At 38.3% G+C, this 26,387-nt stretch overlaps 1 protein-coding gene across 2 annotated transcripts in view; it reads right to left on the bottom strand.

Annotated features, from left to right (window-relative positions):
* PHKA1 (phosphorylase kinase regulatory subunit alpha 1) overlaps positions 1-26,387 on the bottom strand; it is a 173,072-nt gene that overhangs the window by 44,246 nt on the left and 102,439 nt on the right. For both annotated transcript variants that reach the window (XM_052663860.1, XM_052663862.1), the window contains exons 17-19: positions 5,590-5,668; positions 3,045-3,211; positions 579-755 (exon numbers count right to left, since the gene is read on the bottom strand). In XM_052663860.1, coding sequence (XP_052519820.1) covers positions 579-755; positions 3,045-3,211; positions 5,590-5,668 — 423 coding nt within the window. The remainder of the gene's footprint in view (positions 1-578; positions 756-3,044; positions 3,212-5,589; positions 5,669-26,387) is intronic.

Here is a 26,387-nt window from a genome sequence, read left to right as displayed (position 1 = left end):
AATTATTTCCAATTAGTAAATTTTCCAAAGGATGAAAAAATTCTTTTCACATTTTAATACTTAGATGTTAAAACTGAATATGCTCCACACCTCTTATTCTGTCTCTTCCTTCTATGTAACTGGATAAACCAGACTACCTAGCACTATACTATAGCAAAAAGTGAAAAAGTACTTGAGTGTTGGTCACTCAATCATGTCTGACTCTTTGCAACCCCATGGACTATAGCCTGTCAAGCTCTGCTGTCCATGGAATTCTCCAGGCAAGAACACTGGAGTGGGTAGCCATTCCCTTCTCCAGGGGATCTTCCTGGCCCAGTGACTGAACTGGGCTCACCTCTGTCCAGGTGGATTTTTTACCATCTGAGCCACTAGGGAAGCCCTATCTATAGCAAAAGGATACCCAATTATTAATTTCACAAATATTTGAGCATCTAATATATTCTAGGTGCTGTTTGAGATGCTGAGGATAACGCAGTGAACAAAATAAAGTTCCTGCTTACACTGTAATAAACACCCACTCCCATCCTGGGCTCAACATCATCCTGTTCCTGACTCCAGTGAGTCATGGCATTACTCACTCTGTACATGCAGCTCCTTGGCCTTGGTCACCAAGGACATTAAATCGCAGGTTGTTTGCACAGCAGTTCGGAACCGATTTAGCCCTCCCTTCTGTGAGGTAGGGGCTAGTTTAGGATGGGCAGCAGTGTGTGCCAAAAGGTGATCTAAATAACGAGCAACTTCATCACCAGAGTGAGCTGCAAGGTTAGTGGGGATGGGGGGAGAGAGAAATAAATATTTTAGTAACTTCACAGTCTACACCACCAAACAGAATGACTGGCTCCTGTGCCCACACTACAGCACCAGAAACATATTGTTTTAGTTCACGGGGTAAGAAAAAGTTTGTGATCATTTCACAATCTTTACTATTCAGAAACCATGACCGCTTACCAGGTTCCACCTATTCCTCAACCTTGTTGAGATAATACTACTTTTAGGTCCTGTGAAAGTAGTATGAGCTTATTATAGGCAAGGTGGAGCATTTCATGATCTGTGTATGTGTATGTGATGGTAATGTTGGTGGCAGTGGAGGAGGAGGAGAAGGAGGAGTAGAACAGGGCCCTTTGAATCTCACTGGTATGAGGAAACTTGTGGAGAAGGGCAAAAATCTTCCACTTAACATGGAGCCTAGCTGAAAACAGATTCCACAAATGGCAGCTACTATGGCTAAAAAAAAAGGAAAAACCCCACCAATCTCCATGTGGCACTGGTACCAAAAGAACTACTGACCACATGTTGGTCTTTTTAGTCACTGCCTTCATTTATTAATCCAATATTTATTGTCCACAATGGACCAGGTGGTGTACTAGGTGCTGAGGTTTCAGTGGTGAAGAAGACAAATGTGGTCCTTATTCTCTGGGGTTCTCCCTCTGCCCTACACCTTCTGTAACATTATCTCTGATTATGGATAATAGAAACAAAAAAACTATATTCTGTGGATGTTTAACATTTTGGATTTTACATGAACATTTATAGTTGGAAAAGCCCAGTGTTTGGATCAGTACTGAAGTTTGCTATATCAATCATGCATCATCTGGATTTTGGTCATCTTTGGGGATTTCTCCAGTTGTATTTCTGTTCTCTGACGTGACTAATGGGAACTAGCAAAGCTGCAAGAGTGGAACTCACACTCAGTGACATCTTAATGACAAATAATATAACCTTGATTACAATCTAGACACTTGAATGGAGGATTATGAAGAATATGGTAGGGATGGCAGGCAATAGACATGTCCACTGTGAGGCCACCAATGAGTAGGCCCAGACAGAAGAAAGTGACTAAGATTGCATAATATCAAACTTAGTAAAACATATTATTAAAGAGATATATTTAAGAAAGCAATCTGAGAGAATGAGTGTTACAGATATAAATTACAACTACCTATGGAATAGCAAACGATATCAGTATATGATCAAAAAAATGATTTTCAAAATATATGGTTTTCAAATATCTCAGTTTATGCCAAGACAGATATCATGACTTTGGATATTACTGATAACATGAAATAACCTTGTATTTAATGTACTCTTCAAACAAAGAAATTCATACTATTTAGATCTTATGAAAACAGTGAATTAAATGGTACTTAGGTGAGTAGATGCTGAACCCAAGTGAGAAAACAGTCCTTCTGACTGCTAGGGTGATGGTTTATTGTATATAAGATTATGCTTGCTAGCTCATTGAGGAAAGCTAATTTATTTATTTTTTTCTTCTTTTCAACATACCACTATTAAGATGAAGAAATTGGCTACCTTAACATACAAGTTAACAGGCAAATATCCAGACAAAGAAAGTAGGCAGACCATGTTTTACATAATTAAAACAATAATTCATTCCCATCAGCCCTTTATCTCTTTGGGATTCAAAATAATGTAATGCTTGCTCTGCCTAGGTCAGCATTTTAATACTTAAAGTGTTTTTCAGGCATTTTAAATTTATTCCCTCACGATACTATCTCACTATATCATCTTTGTATGCCTGGAAGGCAATTAGATTTTATTCTGCTTTATGCAATAGGCATACAAAATCAGTTTTTTTCAAACTATAGAGACCTTCCCAGAGTTTCTGATGTGTCCCTGTAATATTCTATATAACCCTAATGGAATTTCATATTTTTGTGCTTTTTAATGTCAAAAAGCAGTATGTATATGTCTAGTTTTCCTACTATATACTTGATTAAATATCTCTCACTCACCACTGCTTCCATCTATTTTTAAAGCACCAGTCATTTTATGTACCTGGGAGAGAAGTCTCTCCTAACCTTAATAAGGGATAGTCCAACTCTATACTCCACAATCACCACAGGGATATTAGACCAGAAACCAAAGGTAAGTAGAAGTATGAAAAGTGAAGCCAAACAATAGTAGAAATCTAGGTGTATTAAACAGGAATGAGACTGCTGGCAGTGAGAAATATTAAGGAGGATGCTCAATAATATTTTGTGTTCTTGTCCAGCAAAGCCAGTGACTTTATGAAGCCTCCTTACCATTACGGGATAAACCATAGCCATTAATCCAGTCACCAGATTCCAGCTCATTATCATAGTCATCATAATCTTCACTGTACAGTTTACCCTCAGGTCCAGGGTCCATGAAGCTCAAATGTGTGCAACAAGATGTTGTCAAAAACTCTGACAATTTACCTGTTTGAATCCTGAAAAGAGGGTAAATAAAACACAGAAAATCAGAGGAAATTCTTTTTAAAACAACACAGTTTAGCAGGAAAAAAAAAGATACCTGAAATGTTTTGTTGGGGGATTACTAACGTTTATACATTAGTACAAACTTTTTAAAGTGAAAATTTACAGCCCTCCTAGACATTGTGTAGTATAGGTTAGGGTACCATGTTAATAAAGACTACAATTATGGGTTCACAATCCACCAGCAGATCAGTTTTTCTGTCTTACACTGCCACACACTATGTTGTTAACTATGCTGAACATGTGGCCAAAATTTCCATTAGCTGCAAGATAAGCTAGGACAGAATGAAGATAAAATACCTCAAATTTGCCATATCATTTCAAAAAATACTCAAAAAGACCATTTTGAAAAGAAAAAACAGTATCTGACAATTTTAAGAATTATAGTAGATTATAAATTATATTCCTCCCTACTTATAAAGCCAATTGCAAAACTCAAACCCAAAGGGAAACCCAATAGTACTGATTTTTAAAAGACGTCCAACTTGAGGGGGCTCCCAATGACCAGATCTTAATATGAACATTGAAATAAACAATGGAATGGAGCATGACATAAGAATAAACTAAGAATCTATGACTATGCTGACAATAAAACTACAAAATAAATGGGGTATGGGGAGCTTTTAAAAAATTTATTTTTAACAGAAAGGTTCCAATTAGTACATGTGCAAAGAATGATAGAAACACAGAATTTTACAACCACATTTTACAAAACACAGTCATTTTACAACCACATTAATAATAACTGATTCATCAATGGAAGCTAAAGTCATTTAGTCAAAGACTGTTAGAGAAAGGATAATGGAGTCTTGAGTGGAAGATTATGAAGAATATGGAGAGAAGCACTCTCCTCATGGAAGGGCTGGCAAACAATAGACACATCAGTTGTGAGGTCACCAATGAGTAAACCTAGACAGAGGAAAGTGACTCAAGATGCCATTTTAACCAAATCAAGAGGCATTCTGCAAAATAACTGACCTTTCTTCAAAACTACAGTGAAAATTGTCATGAAATATTAATAAAAGGTTGAGGGATTGTTCTAGATTAAAAGACATCAAAGAGATATAATAACTAAAATACAGTGAGTGACTTTTCATTGGATCTGGAGCAGGAACAAAGCTATGGGAAAACATTATTGAGACAACTGGGTAATTTTGAATATAAACTCTATAATAGATTCATATCAATATTAAAAGTTCTGAGTGTGCTGATTATATTGTCATCATTTATGAGAATGCCCTCTTTCTTAGAAGACAGAGACAAGTATTTAGGGTTGAAGAGTCATGATATCTCTAATTCTCACACACTTTAGCAAAAAAATGTGTGTGTGCACAGATGTATGTGTGAGACAGGGAGAAGGATAAGGAACAAGGGAGTAAGGGAGGGAGCATAGGAAGGAAGGGAGAGAGACAACACACAAATGGGACAGATGTTAATAACAGGTGAGTCGAGGGACGGTATATAGTATTCAATAAGATTCTTGCACATCTGTGTCTACTTAAAATTTTTCAAAATAAAAACTTAGGAAAAAAAAGAAAAACAGAATTGAATAGTCCAACAACCTTCTTTTTTCCCTCCTTCCTTCCATTTTTCCTTCCTTCCAGAGTAAGTTTCCTGACCCACTGAATTTATGGGGTATAGGCAAGGAACAGGGTGAGGAAAAATTCCAACTCTTCTCTGTAATATTAAATTCCTTGATTCAATCTATCAAATACCTGGCCTTTGGAATATGATGGGTACATGTTGTTAAAAGACACAGAGTCATCATTGCCATCTTTCTAAATTCCATATATATGTGTTAGTATACTGTATTGGTGTTTTTCTTTCTGGCTTACTTCACTCTGTATAATCGGCTCGAGTTTCATCCATCTCATTAGAACTGATTCAAATGTATTCTTTTTAATGGCTGAGTAATACTCCATTGTGTATATGTACCACAGCTTTCTTATCCATTCATCTGAGGGAGAGGGAGAGGGTGGGATGATTTGGGAGAATGGCATTGAAATATGTATACTATCATGTAGGAAACGAATTGCCAGTCTATGTCCGATGCAGGATACAGCATGCTTGGGGCTGGTGCACGGGGATGACCCAGGAAAATGTTATGGGGAGGGAGGTGGGAGGGGGGTTCATGTTTGGGAACGCATGTACACCTGTGGTGGATTCATGTCAATGTATGGCAAAACCAATACAGTACTGTAAAGTAAAATAAAGTAAAAATAAAAATTAAAAAAAAAAAAGACACAGAGAAAGGCATCACCAGTTTACCATTACTATACCCAGCATTCAAACTTCATTACATTTCACTAAAGAGTGCATAGAGGTCACATACCTTGCCCCACCAAAATATCCATCCTGCATTTTTCGGAGTGCTGCCAGGATACTTGAATTCAAGCTGGTTCCATCTTCATCTTAAAGAGAATTTTAAAACAATCTTTGTGGTCTTAACTTTGAAATAAAGGAAATCCTTCAATTATTTCAAACCAACTTTCTGGTGGTAATGGTACAAATGAGACAATCCTCATTGACCATTCTCTATTTCAACAATTCATCTGAGAGCCAATAAAGCTGCAGAATGGGAAATGGTAAAGGATGATGACCAAGAGATAAGACTTCCTCAAAAAAGACAGCATCTTATTTATTATAAGTACTTAGCACATTGCCTGATTGCAGAGCATGGAATGACTACTGAATGCTGACAAAAATAACAGCAACAATTTGTTGAATGCTATGTGCCAAGACGGAGAAGGCACTGGCACCCCACTCCAGTACTCTTGCCTGGAAAATCCCATGGACGGCGGAGCCTGGTAGGCTGTAGTCCATGGGGTTGTGAAGAGTCGGACACGACTGAGCGACTTCACTTTCACTTTTCACTTTTCACTTTCATGCATTGGAGAAGGAAATGGCAACCCACTCCAGTGTTCTTGCCTGGAGAATCCCAGGGACAGAGGAGCCTGGTGGGCTGCTGTCTATGGGGTCGCACAGAGTCGGACACGACTGATGCGACTTAGCAGCAGGAGCAGCAGCATGTGCCAAGTACTGCACTGAACATTTTATGTATTATCTCGTCCAATGAGCCTTAGTTTATGTGTGTGTATGTGTGTTGGCATAAAAAATATTTAGAAGGCTAACAATTATCTGATTTTATGTGAAGGGATTATACTACATATATTCTTTTGTGATCCAATTTTTCTAACTTATTCTTTGTAAAAGCTAAAAATGATTCCATAAGAGACACTTAGACTGTTGTGTTATAAGCAACACTGTGACACAATTTTTCTATTGTTTCCTCAGAATAAACTCTTACAAGTAGAACTGTTAGAGCAAGGAAACACAAAAACTTTTATAGATTGCCAAATTACACAATAAAAAGTTGTGCCAACATTGCCACCATCAGTATATAAAGTGATTGTATCCCCATATCTATAACAATAATGGCATTGATAATCTTTTTAATTCTTGCTTATCTGATACATTAAAATGACATTGTTTCAATTTTATTACTAGTAAGATTAAGCATGTTTTCATATATATACTGGTCATTTGTATTTCTTTTATGAATAGCTGTGCATGTTCTCTTCCCTTTTGTTATTTGGAAACTTTAAAAAAATTATTTATTTTTTTTAATTTGTGGAAAATTGCTTTACAATTCTGTGTTGGTTTCTGCCATACAACAATATGAATCAGTTATAATTATATATATATCCTTTCCCTTCTGAGCCTGCTTCCCCTCCCCCGACCCCACTCCTTTAGGTCATTACAGAGTGGCCGGCTGGGCTCCTTGTGTTATATAGCAACTTCCCACTTGCTATCTGTTTTACACATGGTAGTGTGTATATCGGAGAAGGCAATGGCACCCCACTCCAGTACTCTTGCCTGGAAAATCCCATGGACGGAGGAGCCTGGTAGGCTACAGTCCATGGGGTCGCTACTAGTCAGACACGACTGAGCGATTTCACTTTCACTTTTCACTTTCATGCATTGGAGAAGGAAATGGCAACCCAGTCCAGTGTTCTTGCCTGGAGAATCCCAGGGACGGGGGAGCCTGGTGGGCTGCCGTCTGTGGGGTCGCACAGAGTCGGACACGACTGAAGCGACTTAGCAGCAGCAGCAGCAGCAGCAGCAGCAGTGCGTATGTGTCAATGCTACTTTCTCAATTCGTCCCACCTTCACCTTCTCCCACTGTGTCCACATGTCCGTTCTTGACTAGGTTCCTCAGTACCATTTTTCTATATTCCATATATAGGTGATAATATATGATGCTTGTTTTTCTCTGAATTACTTCGCTCTGTATAAGAGGTTCAAGGTTCATCCACTTCACTACAACTGACTCAAATTTGTTCCTTTCTATGGCTGATTAATATTCCATAGTATAAATGTATCACAACTTCATTATCCATTCATCTATCAATGGACATCTAGGTTGCTTCCATGTCTTGGCTATTGTAAATAGTGCTGCAATGAACACTGGGGTGGGTACATGAGCCTTTTAGAATTGTGGTTTTCTCAGTGTATATGCCCAGTAGTGGGATTACTGGGTCATATGGTAGATTTATTCCTACTTTAAAAAACGAATCTCTATATTGTTTGCCATAATGACTGTATCCGTTTACATTCGAGGGTTCCCTTTTCTCCACATCCTCTCTAGCATTTACTGTTTGTAGATGTTTGATGATGGCCATTCTGACTGGTGTGAGGTGATAGCTCATTGTAGTTTTGATGTGTATTTCTCTAATAATGAGCAATCTTGAGCATCTTTTCATGTGTTTGTTAGCCATCTGTATGTCTTCTTCAGAGAAATGTCTGTTTAGGTCCTCTGCTCATTTTTTGACTGTGTTGTTTGTTTTACTGATATTGAGCTGTATGTACTGTTTATATATTTTAGAGATTAACTCTTTGTCAGTTGCTTCATTTCCAGTTATTTTGTCCCATGTTCATAGTCTCATTTTCTGTGCAAAAACTTTTAAGTTTAATTAGGCCCCATTTGTTCATTTTTGTTTTTATTTCCATTAATCTAGGAGGTGGGTCAGAGAGAATCTTGCTGTGATTTATGTCAAAGGGTGTACTACCTATGTTTTCCTCTGAGAGCTTTATAGTTTCTGGCCTTACATTTAAGTCTTTAATCCATTTTGAGTTTATTTTTGTGTATGGTGTTAGTAAGTATTCTAATTTTATTATTTTACCTGTCGATGTCCAGTTTTCCCAGTATCAATGATTAAAGAGACTGTCTTTTCTCCATCGTATATTCTTGCCTCCTTTGTCAAAGATAAGGTGTGTCCAAAGGTGTTTGGGTTTATCTCTGGGCTATCTAGCTTGTTCCATTGGTCTATAGTTCTGTTTTTGTGCAAGTATATACATATTGTCTTGATGAGTGTAGCTTTGTAGTATAGTCTGATGTCAGGAATGTTGATTTCTCCAGCTCCATTTTTCTTTCTCAAGATTGCTTAGGCTCTTCAGGGTCTTTTGTGTTTCCATACAAACTGTGAATTTTTTTTTTTGTTCTAGTTCTGTGAAAAATGCCATGGTAAGTTGATAGGGATTGCACTGAATCTGTGGATTGCTTTGGTAAGTATAGTCATTTTGAGAATATTGATTCTTCCAATCTAAGAACATGATATATCTCTCCATCTGTTTGTGTCATCTTTGATTTCTTTCATCAGTGTCTTATAGTGTGCTGCATACAGGTCTTTTGTCTGCTTAGGTAGGTTTATTGGTAGGTATTTTACTCTTTTTGTTGCAGTGGTGAATTCAATTGTTTCTTTAATTTCTCTTTCCCATTTTTCATTGTTAGTGCATAAGAATGCAAGGACTTTCTGTGTATTAATTTTATATCTTGTAACTATTAAATTCATTATTAGCTCTAGTAGTTTTTTGGTGGTGTTTTTGGGGTTTTCTATGTATACAACCAGTGCATCTGCAAACAGTGAGGGTTTTACCTCTTTTTCAATCTGGATTCCTTTTATCTCTTTTTCTTCTCTGATTGCCGTGGCTATGACTTCCAAAACCATGTTGAATAATAGTGGTAAGAGTGGGTACACTTGTTTGTTCCTGGTTTTAGAGGAAATGCTTCTTTCATTTTTTTTTTTTTTGCCACTGAGAATAGTGCTTGCTGCGTGTTTGTCATATATGGACTTTATCATGCTGAGGTAGGCTCCTTCTATGCCAATTTTCTAGAGAGTTTTTTAAAAATCATAAATGGGTGTTGTATTTTGTTGAAAGCATTCTCCGCACCGAGATGATCATATGGTTTTTATCTTTCACTTTGTTAACATGGTATATCACATTGATTGATTTGCATATATGGAAGAACCCTTGCATCCCTGGGATAAATCCCAGTTGATCATGGTGTACAATTCTTTTCATGTGTTCTTGGATTCTGTTTGTAGAACTATACTGAGGATTTTTGCATCTATGTTCATTAGTGATATTGGCTTGTAATTTTCCGTTTTTTGTGGAATCTTTGTCTGGTTTTGGTATTAGTGTGAGGGTGGCCTTGTAGAATGAGTTTGGGAGTTTCCCTCCCTGTGCAGGTTTTTGGAACAGTTTGAGCAGGATAGGTGTTAGCTCTTCTCTGAACTTCTGGTAGAATTTTCCTGTGAAGACATCTGGCTCTATGCTTTTATTTGTTGAAGATTTTGATCCCAGTTTCAATTTCAGTGCTTGTGATTGACCTGTTCATATTTTCTACTTTTTCCTGGTTCAGTCGTCAAAGGCTGTACTTCTCTAAGAACTTGTCCATTTCTTCCAGGTTGCCCATTTTGTTTGCATATAGTTGTTCATAGTAGTTTCTTATGATCCTTTGTATTTCTGTGTTACCTGTTGTAGCTTCTCCTTTTTCATTTCTAATTTTATTGATCTGAGTTTTCTCCCCATTTTTCTTGATGAGTCAGGCTAATAGCTTGTAAATTTTGTTTATCTTCTCAAAGAACCAGTTTTATTGGTCTTTGCTCTTGCTTCTTTCATTTCTTTTTCATTTATTTCTGCTCTGTTCTTTATGATTTTTTTTCTTCTACTAACTTTGGGGTTTATTTGTTCTTTTCCTAACTGCTTTAGGGGTAAGGGTAGATTATTCGATGTTACTTTGTTTTTATGAGGTAGGCTTGTATTGCTATAAACTTGCCTTTTAGCACTGCTTTTATTGCATCCCACAGGCTTTAAGTTGTCATGTTTTCATTGTCTTTTAGTTCTAGGCATTTTTTGATTTCCTCTTTGGTTTCTTCATTGACCTCTTGGCTATTTAGAAGCATATTGCTTAGCCTTCATGTGTTTGTATTTTTACATTTTCCTCTTTGTAATTGATATCTAATCTTATAGCATTGTGGTGAGAAAAAAATGCATGATACAATTTTCTTAAATTTACTGAGGCTTGATTTGTGACCCAAGATGTGATCTATCCTGGAGAGTATTCCAAATGCACTTGAGAAAAATATATATTCTGCCGTTTTGGGATGGAATGTCCATAGATATCAATTAGCTCTATCTTGATCAATGTGTCATTTAAAGCTTACATATCCTTATTAATTTTCTGTCTTGATGATATGTCCATTGGTGTGAGTGGGGTATTAAAGTCCCCCACTATTATTGTGTTACTGTTGATTTCCCCTTTTATAGTTAGCATCTGCTGTATCTATCAAGGTGCTCCTATGCTGGGTTCATACACATTTGTAATTGTTGTATCTTATTCTTGGATTGATCCCTTGATCATTATATCTTATCCTTCCTCATTTCTTGTAATGGTCTTTATTTTAAAGTCTATTTAATCTGATATGAGTAATGCTACTGTTGCTTTGATTTCCATTTGCATGGAATATCTTTTTCCAACCCCTCACTTTCAGTCTGTACGTGCCCTTGGGGTCTGAAGTGGGTCTCTTTTAGACAGCATACATAGAGGTCTTGTTTTGGTATCCATTCAGCCAACCTGTGTTTTTTGTTGGAGCATTTAATCTATTTAAATTTAAGGTAATTATTTATATGTATGACCCTATTACCATTTTCTTAATTGTTTTGGGTTTGATTTTGTAGGTCTTTTCTTTATCTTGTGTTTCCTGTCTAGAGAAGTTCCTTTAGTATTTGTTGTAGAGCTGGTTTAGTGGTGGTCAATTTTCTTAACTTTTGTTTATCTGTTAAGTTTTTCATTTCTTCATCAAATATGAATGAGATTCTTGCTGGGTAGGATAACCTTGGTTGTAGGTTTTTTCCTTTCATCATTTTAAGTATATACTGCCACTCCCTCTGTCCTGCAGAGTTTCTGCTGAAAGATTGTTAACCTTATGGGGATCCCCTTGTATGTTACTTGTTGCTTTTCTGTTGCTCCTTTATATATTTTCTTTGTGTTTGATTTTATTAGTTTGGTTAATATGTGTCTTGGTATGATTCTTTTTGGGTTTATCCTATATGGGACTCTCTGGGTTTCCTGGACTTGGGTGGCTATGTCCTTTCTCATGCTAGGGAAGTTTCCAACTATAATCTCAAATATTTTCTCATATCCTTTCTTTTTCTCTTCTTCTTCTGGGACCCCTATAATTTGCATGTTGGTGTACTTAATGTCCAAGAGGTTTCTGAGACTGTCCCCATTTCTTTTCATTCTTCTTTCTGTATTCTGTTCTATTTTGGTTATTTCTACGATTCTATATTCCAACTTACTTATTCTTCTTCTGCTTCAGTTATTCTGCTATTGGTTCCCTCTAGTTATTTTTTATTTCAGTTATTATGTTGTTAATGGTTGATTCTCTGCTCTTTATTTCTTTAACACTTTTGCTAAATGTTTCTTGTATCTTCTCAATTCATGCCTCCATCCTATTTATCTGTGCTTTCATTTTATTTCTGAAGTTTTGAGTCATCTGTACTATCATTACTATGAATTCTGATGTTCCTTGATCTGTTGCATGTTTCTCTGTCTTTTCATTGTGTTTAATTTTCTGTGTTTGAGGTCTCCTTTATATAGGCTGCAAGATCATAGTTCCTCTTACTTGTGGAGTCTGCTCCCATTGTGTGGGTTTGGACCAGTACTTTGTGAAGGTTTCTTGGAGTGGAGGACTGGTTCCTTTGTTCTGGTGGGTATAGCTTGATGTTGTCCCTGCAAAGGGCAGTTCTGTGCCCAGTGATGTGTTATGGGACTTGGTATAACTTTGGGCAGCCTGTCTGCTAATGGGTAGGGTTGTATTCTTGTTTTGCTAGTTGTTTGGTGTGGGGTGTCTGGTGCTGGAGCTTGCTGGTCTTTGGGTGGGGCCAGATCTTAGTGTCGTGATGCAGGCCTTTGGGAGAGTTTTCACTGATTAGTATTCCATGGGGTTGGGAGTTCTCTGGTGGCCCAACGTCTTGGACTTGGGTCTTCTATCTCAGAAATTCAGGCCTGACCCATTGCTGGAGGAGCAAGACTTCACAAGCCACAGAACACAGAAGGGATAAAGAAAGAAAGAAATAGCAGAAAAAATAAAACCAACCTACAAACAAAAAAGAACAGATAGACAAAACTCCAACACAAATCGTAAAAGCAACATTAATCAGACAGGAACACACAAAGAAACTCACAAACTCACACTCACAAAAAGAAAATAAATGAAAGAGTAAAGAGAGGAACCAAAAAATAAGAGAGAGATCAAACAAATAAATGAATCCATAAATGAAAACAAAGACTAAAAACTAGAGTAGCAAAAATGCAAAACCAAAAACACAGAAAAAACACAATATAATTAAAAGATGTAAAAATAAGAGGAAAATAAAATGAATTAAAAAAACATTAAAAAAGGAAAAAGTAAGTAAAAAATAAAAAGTAAAGGATTAATAAAAAGGAACAATGATAGAACTAATGAAAAAAATATATACATACATACACGTAGAGAGAGAAATAGTAAGAAGAACATTATTCTGTGATGTCAGTTGTCCTTATCACCCAATGTGCTCCATCTGCCTACTCAGGAAATCCTCCTATATTTCTAGGAAGATCTCTGGACCTGCAGTGGGCACTGTGGGGTCAGCTCCTACTTAGATCTGGCCTTATTCTAGCTTGCTTTTGCTTCCAAAGTCCCCAGAAGCCCACAGTCTCAAGTTAATTGCAGAGATTTAATTCACTGCACCTGCTGCTGCAGGAATGAATTCCTTCCTCTTCTTTGGTCACATAGTCCCTGGTGCTCTGTTTTGGTTTTGGCCCTGCCTTTGCTTGTAGGCCACCCCCAAGAGGCTTTCCTACCCAGACAAGAAAGGGCAAAGGCCCCAGTTTATTAAAGCTCACTTGTTCAGTCAGGCTGGGGAGAGAGAGGGGTATGGCAACTACAATTGGGATGAACAGGGAGTGCCTGTGGTGGTAGAGATCTGCTGGATGTTGCTATATTGTGAGGAGGTCATGTGCTCCCCCAGTAGAACTGGCCCCAGGCTGTGGGTCCCTAGGAAGAGCCAAGCTGCATAGGCTCCCAGGAAGTTGTGGGTAGTGACCTGTGCCAGTTCTTAGCTTGGCAGCTGATGCAGCAGCCATCATGCCTACCTCTGGGGTCGCAGACCCCAGCCCTGTCTTGCCCCTCACCTCTGGCACTCATGCCAGCCGTGGCAGTGGCAGGTCTATAGGCATGGCCCACCTCTGAGGTCTCAGATTGCACCTGGCTTGTCCCACCTATGGCATTCATGAGGGCGGGGTCCTGCAGTCTGGGAGCTTGTGGAGTTAGAGGTTCTGTGGAGTTAAAGTGTCCCTGCAACAATGATCAAGTCTTGCATCTCTGGCAGACCCAGGCTTTTCACTGGACTCATTCAGCTGTGTCATACTAGCCACCTCAGAGTATCTTCATGGCAGTCAACCTCGGTCCTCTCCCTGGGGTCTGACCCCGAACCCTGAGCCTCAGCACCCAGCCCTCAATTGCTGCGGTGGGCATGCAAACAACTTCTTGGCTGGGAAGTGTTGGCTGGCACTGATCTCTGTGCCAAATTCTCTCTGTTTTGTCTTCCATGAACTTGTTTCTGTGCTCCCCTCTGAGGTTCTGAAGCTCCCCCTGACCCTGCCCATGAAGGGGTTTCTGAGTGTAAGAAACTTTTCCTCCTTCCCAGCTCCCTCCCCAATGTGCAGGGCCCTTCCAATTTTCTTTGTCTCTATTTTCCTATTGCCTTTTTCCTGTTACTTTATGTGGAGTCTAGCTTGCCTTTTTGGAAGTCTGAGGTCTTCTGCCAGGCTTCAGCAGGTGTTATATAGGTGTTCCAGATGTAGATATATTGCTGATGTATTTCTGGGGAGGAAGATGATCTCCATGTCTTCAGTTCAGTCACTCAGTTGTGTCCGACTCTTTGTGACCCCATGAATCGCAGCACACCAGGCCTCCCTGTCCATCACCAACTCCCGGAGTCTACCCAAACCCGTGTCCATCGAGTCGGTGATGCCATCCAACCATCTTATCCTCTGTCGTCACCTTCTCCTCCTGCCCTCAATCTTTCCCAGCATCAGGGTCTTTTCAAATGAGTCAGCTCTTTGCATCAGGTGGCCAAAGTATTGGAGTTTCAGCTTCCGCATCAGTCCTTCCAATGAACACCCGGGACTGATCTCCTTTAGGATGGACTGGTTGGATCTCCTTGCAGTCCAAAGGACTCTCAAGAGTCTTCTCCAACACCACAGTTCAAAAGCATCAATTCTTCAGCGCTCAGCTTTCTTTATAGTCCAACTCTCACATCCATACATGACCACTGGAAAAACCATAGCCTTGACTAGATGGACCTTTGTTGGCAAAGTAATGTCTCTGTTTTTGAATATGCTGTCTAGGTTGGTCATAACATTCCAAGGAGTAAGCGTCTTTTAATTTCATGGCTGCAGTCACCATCTGCAGTGAGTTTGGAGCCCAGAAAAATAAAGTCAGCTACTGTTTCCACTGTTTACCCATCTATTTCCCATGAAGTGATGGGACCGGATGCCATGATCTTTGTTTTCTGAATGTTGAGTTTTAAGCCAACCTTTTCACTCTCCTCTTACACTTTCATCAAGAGGCTCTTTAGTTCTTCTTCACTTTCTGCCATAAGGGTGTCATCTGCATATCTGAGGTTATTGATATTTCTCCCGGCAATCTTGATTCCAGCTTGTGCTTCATCCAGGCAGGCATTTCTCATGATGTACTCTGCATATAAGTTAAATAAGCAGGGTGACAATATACAGCCTTGACATACTCCTTTTCCTATTTGGAACCAGCCTGTTGTTCCATGTCCATGTCTTACTCTTCTGATATCTTCACCCTCTCCTCTCGAAAACATTATTTGACAAGCAATGGTTAGTTCTCATCCATATAAACTGTAGATTTTTGAAAGTGGTGACAGGTACATAGGTAATCAATGCATAGAAGTTATTTGGTGAATCTTCATTGCATTTTCTGGACAAGTGCACATGGATATGATACTGGACATTCCTTATTCCTCTGGTCGAGACAGCTTTGTTGAGCCTGGTGTCAATGCCTATATCTGGAGTTCCCATCTCCTTCATGGCAAATTTCCAGGTTTCTTTGAGTGCCTGTGGAGCATGCTTCTTGAAATACACTCCATGAATGCGCTAGTGAATGCTGATAGTGTATTCTCTGGTCGCCACCTTTTGATGGTGGATTGGCCCTTCTTCTCACCACCCTTCTTTGCAGGAGCCATTCTTCTGGGCTTGGGTTGGGAAGCTCTTTTCCTATGTTTTAAAGAATCTTTTCTTTTTCTCAGTTGATGTTCAAGGGCTGTTTATGCTTTGTGATTATTACCCTTTTCTCCATCATATGAATGGCAAATACTTCACCTACTTTATTATTTGCCTTTCAACCTCAACCACACTTCAGTTTTGTATAAAATGTTTAGAAAAAAAAGATTTAGATTTTCATGTTTTAAAATTTGTCAGTTTTTCCTTTTTGTGTCTTGCAAAGTATAGCCTTCTTCAGTCCAAAATCTCAAAAACATCTACCATACTTTCTCCTAATACTTTTATAGTTGCTTCTTGTTGCTTAGTTTTTTAATCTAGTAAGAACCTAATTTTGGATAAAATGTAAGGTACAAGGCTAAGTGAATGATTTTCTCAAATGTATTTATTTATATTTTTGCCTCTATTTGGATTGCTATCTTTACCATTATTGTAATGCTAATGGATTTATTTTCTCTCATTATTTTTAGTTTTTTTAAGATCCAGTTATTCTTGTACACTTTCTCTTCCATATGCAATACAGATTCAACCTGTTCATAAAAATTTGTCTCTTTATTTTAATTTGGAATTCACTGAACTGATAGAGCAATTAATTAATTAATTTTTTTGGTGCTGTTAGAAAAAAATTTTTAATTGGAAGATAATTGTTTTACAATGTTGTGGATTAATTTAATAAGAATTGACATCTTCTAAAAAAGAACAGATATCTTTTCAATATTAACTATTTCCATCTAGCAACATGGTATGTCTCACTAGTAATTAAAATCTTCTTTTATGCTTTTCACTAGCTTTATAATTTTTTTACATAATTTTATGCATATTTCTTATTAAGCTTATTCTTATTTACTTTTTCAGAAAACTTGTCAATTTTTCTAGATTTATAAAATTGTACTTGATATTCTTTTATAATTTTTAAAGCCTCTTCCATTTGTTTCTATACCCCCTTTCTCATTCTTAATATAATTTTACTATCTATGTTTTTCTCATTATTCTGAAGTCTACTTTATTACATATTAATATGGCCACTTCTAATTTTTATAATTAATTTTACATGGTATATTTTCCACCATTTTTATTCTAGTCTCTACCTATATTGTTACATATGAGGTAAATTTCATGGAGACAGATATATGTGGGTCATTTTAAAATCTACTCTGTCAATCTCAGTCTTTTAATGGGTGTATTTAGGCTATTTACAGTAAATGTAATTATTGATATGTTAGGAATAAGTATGCCATTTTTACTTACTGTTTTTTTGTTTGTTCCTCTGTTCTATTTTCTTTTTCCTGCCTTCTAAAACAAAAGAACTTCATTTTGATTTATCTATAGTGTTTTTACCCTATCGCCTTGTATAGACTTCTACTGTGGCTCAGCTGGTAAAGAATCTGCCTGCATTGTGGGAGACCTGGGTTCAATTCTTGGGTTGGGAAGATCCCAGGGATAAGGGAAAGGCTACACAGTCCAGTATTCTGGCCTGGAGAATTCCATGGACGATAGAGTCAGACATGACTGAACGACTTTCATTTTCACTTTCATAGACTTCTTAGTGGTTACTCTAGGTATTAAATAATATATAAAAAAGTTCAGTTCAGTTGCTTGGTCTTTGCAACCCCCTGGACTGCAGCACACCAGGCTTCCCTATTCAACACCAACTCCCAGAGTCTACCCAAACTCATGTATATTGAGTTGGTGATTCCATTCAACCATCTCATCCTCTGTCGTCCCCTTCTCCTCCCACCTTCAATCATTCCCAGCATAAGGGTCTTTTCAAATAAGTCAGTTCTTCCCATCAAGTGGCCAAAGTATTGGAGTTTCAGCTTCAATATCAGTCTTTCCAGTGAATATTTGGGACTGATTTCCTTTAGGATGGACTGGTTGGATCTCCTTGCAGTCCAAGGGACTCTCAAGAGTCTTCTCCAACACCACAGTTCAAAGCATCAATTCTTTGGCACTCAGCTTTATTTATAGTGGGACTTCCCTGGTGGCTCAGATGGTAAAGCATCTCTCTACAATGCAGGAGACCCGGGTTCGAGCCCTGGGTTGGGAAGATCCCCTGGAGAAGGAAATGGCGATCCATTCCAGTACTATTGCCTAGAAAATCCCATGGACAGAGGAGCCTAGTAGGCCCCAGTCTATGGGGTCACAAAGAGTCAGACACGACTGAGTGACTTCACTTCACTTTACTTCACTTCACTTTCTTTATAGTCTAACTCACATCCATACATGACTACTAGAAAAACCAATGCTTTGACTAGATGGAACTTTGTGGGCAAAGCAATGTCTCTGCTTTTTAATATGCTGTCTAGGTTGGTCAGAACTTTTCTTCCGAGGAGCAAGCGTCTTTAAATTTTGTAGCTGCAATCACCAACTGCAGTGATTTTGGAGCCCCAAAATATAAAGTCTCTCACTGTTTCCATTGTTTCTCCATCTGTTTGCCATGACGTGATGGGGCTGGATTCCATGATCATTGTTTTTTGAATGTTGAGTTTTAAGACAGCTTTTTCACTCTCCTCTTTCACTTTCATCAAGAGGCTCTTTAGAGACACAGATGTATAGAACAGTCTATTGGACTCTGTGGGAGAGGGCGAGGGTGGAATGATATGGGAGAATGGCGTTGAAACATGTATATTATCGTATGAGAAATGGATCTCCAGTCCAGGTTCAATGCATGAGACAAGGTGCTCGGGGGTGGTGCACTGGGATGACCCAGAAGAATGGGATAGGGAGGGAGGTGGGAGGGAGATTCAGGATGGGGAACACATGCATACCCGTGGCAGATTCATGTCAATGTATGGCAAAACCACTACAATATTGTAAAGTAATTAGCCTCCAATTAAATAAATTTATATTAAAAAATTAAACATAAAAAGAGGCTCTTTAGTTATTCTTCATTTTCTGTCATAAGGGTGGTGTTATCTGCATATCTAAGGTTATTGATATTTCTCCTGGCAATCTTGATTCCAGCTTGTGCTTCATCCAGGCAGGCATTTCTCATGATGTACTCTGCATATAAGTTAAATAAGCAGAGTGACAATATACAGCCTTGACATACTCCTTTCCTGATTTGGAACCAGTCTGTTGTTCCATGTCCAGTTATAACTATTGCTTCTTGACCTGCATACAGATTTCTCAGGAGGCAGGTCAGGTGGTCTGGTAGTCCCATCTCTTTCAGAATTTTCCACAGTTTATTGTGATCCACACAGTCAAAGGGTTTGGCATAGAAAATAAAGCAGAAGTAGATGTTTTTCTGGAACTCTCTTGCTGTTTCAGTGATCCAACAGATGTTGGCAATTTGATCTCTGATTCCTTTGCCTTTTCTAAATCCAATGTGAACATCTGGAAGATAACATTCACGTACTGTTGAAGCCTGGCTTGGAGAATTTTGATCACTACCTTGCTAGCATGTGAGATGAGTGCAATTGTGTTTTGAATATTCTTTGGAATTGGAAAGAAAACTGACCTTTTCCAGTCCTGTGGCCACTGCTGAGTTTTCCAAATTTGCTGTCATATTGAGAGCAGCACTTTCACAGCATCATCTTTTAGGATTTGAAATAGCTCAACTGGAATTCCATCATGTCCACTAGTTTTGTTCACAGTGATGCTTCCTAAGACCCACTTGACTTTGCATTCCAGGATGTGTGGCTCTAGGTAAGTGATCACACAATCATGATTATCTGGGTCATGAAGATCTTTTTTTGTATAGTTATTCTGTGTATTCTTCCCAACTCTTCTTAATATCTTCTCCTTCTGTTAGGTCCATACTATTTCTGTGCTTTATTGTGCCCATTTTTTGCATGAAATGTTCCCTTGGTATCTCTAATTTTCTCATTCTATTGTTTTCCTCTATTTCTTTGCACTGATACTTAGGAAGGCTTTCTTATCTCTCCTTGCTACTCTTTGGAACTCTGCATTCAAATGGGTATATCTTTTCTTTTCTCCTTTGCCTTTCATTTTTCTTCTTTTCACAGCTATTTGTAAGGCCTCCTAAGACAACCATCTTTACCTTTCTGTATTTATTTTTCTTGGGGATGCTCTTGATCACTGCCTCCTGTATAATGTCATGAACCTCCATCGACAGTTCTTCAGGTACTCTATCAGATGTAATCCCTTGAATCTACATGTCACTATCACTGTATAATCATAAGGGATTTCACTTAGGTCATATCTGAATGGTCTAGTGGTTTTCCCTACTTTCTTCAATTTAAGTCTGAATTTGGCTATAAGGACTTCATGATCTGAGCCACAGTCAGCTCCCAGTCTTACTTTTGCTGACTGTATACAGCTTCTGCAGCTTTGGCTGCAAAGAATATAATCAATCTGATTTTGGTATTGACCATCTGGTGATGTCCATGTGTAGAGTCTTCTCTTGTGTTGTTGGAAGAGGATGTTTGCTATGACCAGTGCATTCTTCTGGCAAAACTCTGTTATCCTTTACCCTGCTTCATTTTGTATTCCAAGGCCAAATCTGTCTGTTACTCCAGGTATTTCTTGACTTCCTACTTTTGCATTCTAGTCCCCTATATTGAAAAGGACATCTTTTGGCGGTGTTAATTCTAGAAGGTCATGAAGGTCTTCATCAGTTCAGTTGAGTCACTCAGTCGTGTCCGACTCTTTGCAATCCCATGAATCGCAGCACGCCAGGCCTCCCTGTCCATCACCATCTCCCGGAGTTCACTCAGACTCACGTCCATCGAGTCAGTGATGCCATCCAGCCATCTCATCCTCTGTCGTCCCCTTCTCCTCCCGCCCCCAGTCCTTCCAGGCATCAGAGTCTTTTCCAGTGAGTCAACTCTTCACATGAGATGGCCAAAGTACTGGAGTTTCAGCTTTAGCATCATTCCTTCCAAAGAAATCCCAGGGTTGATCTCCTTCAGAATGGACTGGTTGGATCTCTTTGCAGTCCAAGGGACTCTCAAGAGTCTTCTCCAACACCACAGCTGAAAAGCATCAATTCTTTGACACTCAGACTTCTTCACAGTCCAACTCTCATATCCATACATGACCACTGGAAAAACCATAGCCTTGACTAGACGGACCTTAGTCGGCAAAGTAATGTCTCTGCTTTTGAATATGCTATCTAGGTTGGTCATAACTTTCTTCCAAGGAGTAAGTGTCTTTTAATTTCATGGCTGCAATCACCATCTGCAGTGATTTTGGAGCCCCCCAAAATAAAGTCTGCCACTGTTTCCACTGTTTACCCATCTATTTCCCATGAAGTGATGGGACCGGATGCCATGATCTTCGTTTTCTGAATGTTGAGCTTGAAGCCAACCTTTTCACTCTCCTCTTTCACTTTCATCAAGAGGCTTTTGAGTTCCTCTTCACTTTCTGCCATAAGGGTGGTGTCATCTGCATATCTGAGGTTATCAATATTTCTCCTGGCAATCTTGATTCCAGCTTGTGTTTCTTCCAGTCCAGCATTTCTCATGATGTACTCTGCATAGAAGTTAAATAAACAGGGTGACAATATACAGCCTTGATGTACTCCTTTTCCTATTTGGAACCAGTCTGTTGTTCCATGTCCAGTTCTAACTGTCGCTTCCTCACCTGCATACAGATTTCTCAAGAGGCAGGTCAGGTGATCTGGTATTCCCATCTCTCTCAGAATTTTCGACAGTTTATTGTGATCCACACAGTCAAAGGGTTTGGCATAGTCAATAAAGCAGAAATAGATGTTTTTCTGGGACTCTCTTGCTTTTTCCATGATCCAGAAGATGTTGGCAATTTGATCTCTGGTTCCTCTGCCTCTTCTAAAACCAGCTTGAACATCAGGACTTTCATGGTTCACGTATTGCTGAAGCCTGGCTTGGAGAATTTTGAGCATTACTTTACTAGTGTGTGAGATGAGTGCATTTGTGTGGTAGTTTGAGCATTCTTTGGCATTGCCTTTCTTTGGGATTGGAATGAAAATTGACCTTTTCCAGTCCTGTGGCCACTGCTGAGTTTTCCAAATTTGCTGGCATATTGAGTGCAGCAGCTTCACAGCATCATCTTTCAGGATTTGAAACAGCTCAACTGGAATTCCATCACCTCCACTAGCTTTGTTTGTAGTGATGCTTTCTAAGGCCCACTTGACTTCACATTCCAGGATATCTGGCTCTAGATGAGTGATCACACCTCATGATTATCTGGGTCATGAAGATCTTGTTTGTACAGTTGTTCTGTGTATTCTTGCCACCTCTTCTTAATATCTTCTACTTCTGTTAGGTCCAGACCATTTCTGTCCTTTATCGAGCCCATCTTTGCATGAAATGTTCCCTTGGTATCTTTAATTTTCTTGAAGAGATCTCTAATCTTTCCCATTCTGTTCTTTCCCTCTATTTCTTTGCATTGATCGCTGAGGAAGGCTTTCTTATCTCTTCTTGCTATTCTCTGGAACTCTGCATTCAGATGCTTATATCTTTCCTTTTCTCCTTTGCTTTTCTCCTCTCTTCTTTTCACAGCTATTTCTAAGGCCTCCCCAGACAGCCATTTGCTTTTTTGCATTTCTTTTCCATGGGGATGGTCTTGATCCCTGTGTCCTGTACAGTGTCATGAACCTCAGTCCATAGTTCATCAGGCACTCTATCTATCAGATCTAGGCCCTTAAATCTATTTCTCACTTCCACTGTATAATCATAAGGGATTTGATTTAGGTCACACCTGAATGGTCTAGTGGTTTTCCCTACTCTCTTCAATTTGAGTCTGAATTTGGTAATAAGGAGTTCATGATCTGAGCCACAGTCAGCTCCTGGTCTTGTTTTTGTTGACTGTATAGAGCTTCTCCATCTTTGGCTGCAAAGAATATAATCTGTCTGATTTCGGTGTTGACCATCTGGTGATGTCCGTGTGTAGGGTCTTCTCTTGTGTTGTTGGTAGAGGGTGTTTGCTATGACCAGTGCATTTTCTTGCTAAACTGTATTAGTTTTTGCCCTGCTTCATTCCGCATTCCAAGGCCAAATTTGCCTGTTACTCCAGGTGTTTCTTGACTTTCTACTTTTGCATTCCAGTCCCGTATAATGAAAAGGATATCTTTTTTGGGTGTTAGTTCTAAAAGGTCTTGTAGGTTTTCATAAAACCATTCAATTTCAGCTTCTTCAGTGTTACTGGTTGGGGTATAGACTTGGATAACTGTGATATTGAATGGTTTGCCTTGGAAAGAACAGAGATCATTCTGTTGCTTTTGAGATTGCACCAAGTACTGCATTTTGAACTCTTTTGTTGACTATGAGGGCTACTGTGTTTCTTTTGAGGGATTCCTGCCCGCAGTAGTAGATATAATGGTCATCTGAGTTAAATTCACCCATTCCAGTCCATTTTAGTTCGCTGACTCCTAAAATGTCGATGTTTACTCTTGCCATCTCCTGTTTGACCACTTCCAATTTGCCTTGATTCCTGGACCTAACATTCCAGGTTCCTATGCAATATTGCTCTTTACTGCATCTGACTTTACTTCCATCACCAGTCACATACACAACTGGATGTTGTTTTTGCTTTGGCTCCATCTCTTCATTCTTTCTGGAGTTAGTTCTCCACTGATCTCCAGTAGCATATTGGGCACTACCGACCTGGGGACTTCATCTTTCAGCCTCCTATTTTCTTGCTGTTTCATACTGTTATGGGGTTCTCAATACAAGAATACTGAAGTAGTTTGCCATTCCCTTTTCCAGTGGACCACATTTTGTCAGAACTCTCCACCATGATGACCCGTCCCTCTTGGGTGGCCCTACATGGCATGGTTCACAGTTCACTGAGTTAGACAAGGCTTTGGTCCATGTGATCAGATTGGTTATTTTTCTGTGATTGTGGTTTTCATTCAAATATACATTATATATGTATATACAAACATAGATTATATATATATATATATATCACTATTAGTGTAAACATTTTACTAGTTAAAATGATGTGTAAAAACTTTTTTTCCTTTTCAGTCCCTTACCTCCCCCAATCTATAATATAATTGCATTAGAGCCTGGCACTCTGTGATAATCTAGAGGGATGGAATGGGGGAGGGAGGGAAGTTTAAGAGGGAAGGGATATATATATATATTTATTGATATATAAATATATATATATAAAATCAGGGGTATATATATGTATATATATATATATATAAAAAATTATGACTGATTTGCATTGATGTACAGCAGAGAGGACCACAACACTGTAAACCAATTATCCTCCAGAAAATAAATTAAAAGAAAAGAAGAAATAGAAACAATATATAATTTCATTGAAGATCTCCTCTACAACTCTGAGAACCACATCAGTGTTATATTTTTTGCTTCAAATGTCAAACATAATTTAGAAAACTGAAGGGGAGAAACTTTATTGTGTTTATCTGTATTCTTACTCTTTCCACTGTTCTTTTTCTTGCTTGATGTTCCAATATTCTATCTTGTATTATTTCCTTTTCATTTCAAGAACTTCCTTTAAGCCTTTCTTTTAAAGCAGATCCCCTTCAAAGAAATTCATTTAGTTTTGTTTCACCCGAGAGTGTCTATTTTTCCCCTTTTTTCTTCAAGTACATTTTTATTGGATACAGAATTCTTAGTTTATAATTCTTTCCTTTAAGCATTTGAAAAAATATTATGTCAGTTCCCTCTGTTCTCCATGGATTTTGGTGAAATCTGCTGTCATTCTAATTGTTTTTCCATATAGGTGAGGTATCATTTGTCTTACTGCTTTCCAGTTTTTTTCTGTTTCTTTAATTTTCAGGAGTTTGATCATTATGTTTTGGCATCGATTTCTTTGAGTTTATACTGTTTGGGACTCTCTCAGCTTTTTAAATTTGCAGGTTTATGCCTTTTGCATTTTTTTTCAGCCATATTAGCTGGGATACTTTTTTTCAGCCTTATATTCTTTTTTCCTTTCCTTCTGAAACTCATAACATGAATGTTAGATCTTTCATAATATGAATGTTAGTCCCATAGGTCTCTGAGGCTCTGTTACATTTCTTCAGTTTAATTTTACTCTTGTTCACTTCTGTCTTCAAGTTCAATCTATTCATTCTTCTACTAAGCCTATCCAGTGAGCTTTTCATTTCAGTTGTAGTTTTCAGTTCTAAAACTTTCATTTGGTTATCTCTTCAATTTCTTTACTGAGCATTTCTATTTCTTTGCTGAGACTTTCTACTTTCAGGTTTGAAGTGTGGTTGCAATTGCTTGGTAGGAGAAGGAAATGACAACCCACTCTAGTATTCTTGCCTGGAGAATCCCATGGACAGAGAAGCCTGGAGGGTTATAGTCCATAGGGTCGCAAGAGTCAGATATGACTTAGTGACTAACCACCACCACCAATTGCTTGGTAAATTTTTTGATGATGACTGCCTTAAAATCTTTCTCATAATTCTAACATCTTTGTGATCTTGGTATTGGTGTCTGTTGATCATCTTTTCTCATTGAAGTTGAGATTTTCCTGGGCATTGGTATGAATGATTTTCTATTGTATTCTGGAATTTTGGGGTATCATCTTATGAGATTCTGGATCTTATTGAATCTTCAGATTCAGCAAGTCTTCTCTGATACTGGGCAGCAGTTAAGGGAGCATTGCCTTGTTACTGCCAGGTGGGTGTGGAAGAGGTTCCTCTACTGTTCACTAACGATGAAAGTCTGAGCTCCCCACAAGTACGTCTCAGATACAGTCCTTAAGGAGGGAGGTGTGCCTCTTCACAGCTGTGTGAAGGCAATAGTCTAGGTTCTCCACCTAGCCTTGCTGACAGTGATGGGAATGGGGTGTAGTTTTTTTGCTTGTCATTTGGATGGATTAGAACATTTAATTGTCTAGAAGCTTTCTGTCTGGCTAGGCTGCCCTTTCCCTGTTCTTTGGGCTAAAGGGAGAAAGTTTTTCCTGGAACTTCTAAAATTTGTACCCATTTGTGTTTCTGGGATGATAACTTCTCCAGCATCCAATCCACAATATATGAGGCAGAAGGAAAACCCAGGAAATTCACTGTTGTGTCATTTCTTAAGTTCAAAGTCTTCTTTCTTTTTTCCAACTTTCCGAGTCTTCTTATGTTTGTATTATAGTAATGTCCTGAATTTTAGCTATACATAGCAGGAAGAATAGGGAAAAGTGTGTCTATTCCTTTTTGTCTGGAAACAGAACTTTGTTTTTTGAAAGTGAAAATATTCAAGAAAATGAAAATTTCTAAATATTACTTTGACCAAATCTCAAGTTTTGATAAGTAGTGGTACCATTTTTCATTTTAAAACACTAAATAATTTAAACTTGGATTTCCTCTGTATTTCTTTTTCTTTTTTTTTTATTTCCTCTTTAATTGAAGGATTATTTGCAAAAATTTTAATTCCTTCATGGTCAAGTTTTTTAGAAATTGTTTTTTTTTTAATTAGTTTTATGGCCTATGTCTGGCAAAATCATCTATATTATTTATACTTTAAAAAATAAACATTCTTTGCATGTTCTGATTTCTGGATTTCTTTCTGTTTCATATAAACACAGAGTTTGTTAATTTTCTACATCTTTAATTATTTTTGTGTAATTGATCTGTGACA

This window comes from Budorcas taxicolor, chromosome X (genome assembly GCF_023091745.1).
Source record: "Budorcas taxicolor isolate Tak-1 chromosome X, Takin1.1, whole genome shotgun sequence".
Taxonomy (NCBI): Eukaryota; Metazoa; Chordata; class Mammalia; order Artiodactyla; family Bovidae; genus Budorcas; species Budorcas taxicolor.
Note: the sequence above shows the minus strand (reverse complement) of the source record. Positions and strands in the feature narration are given on the sequence as shown.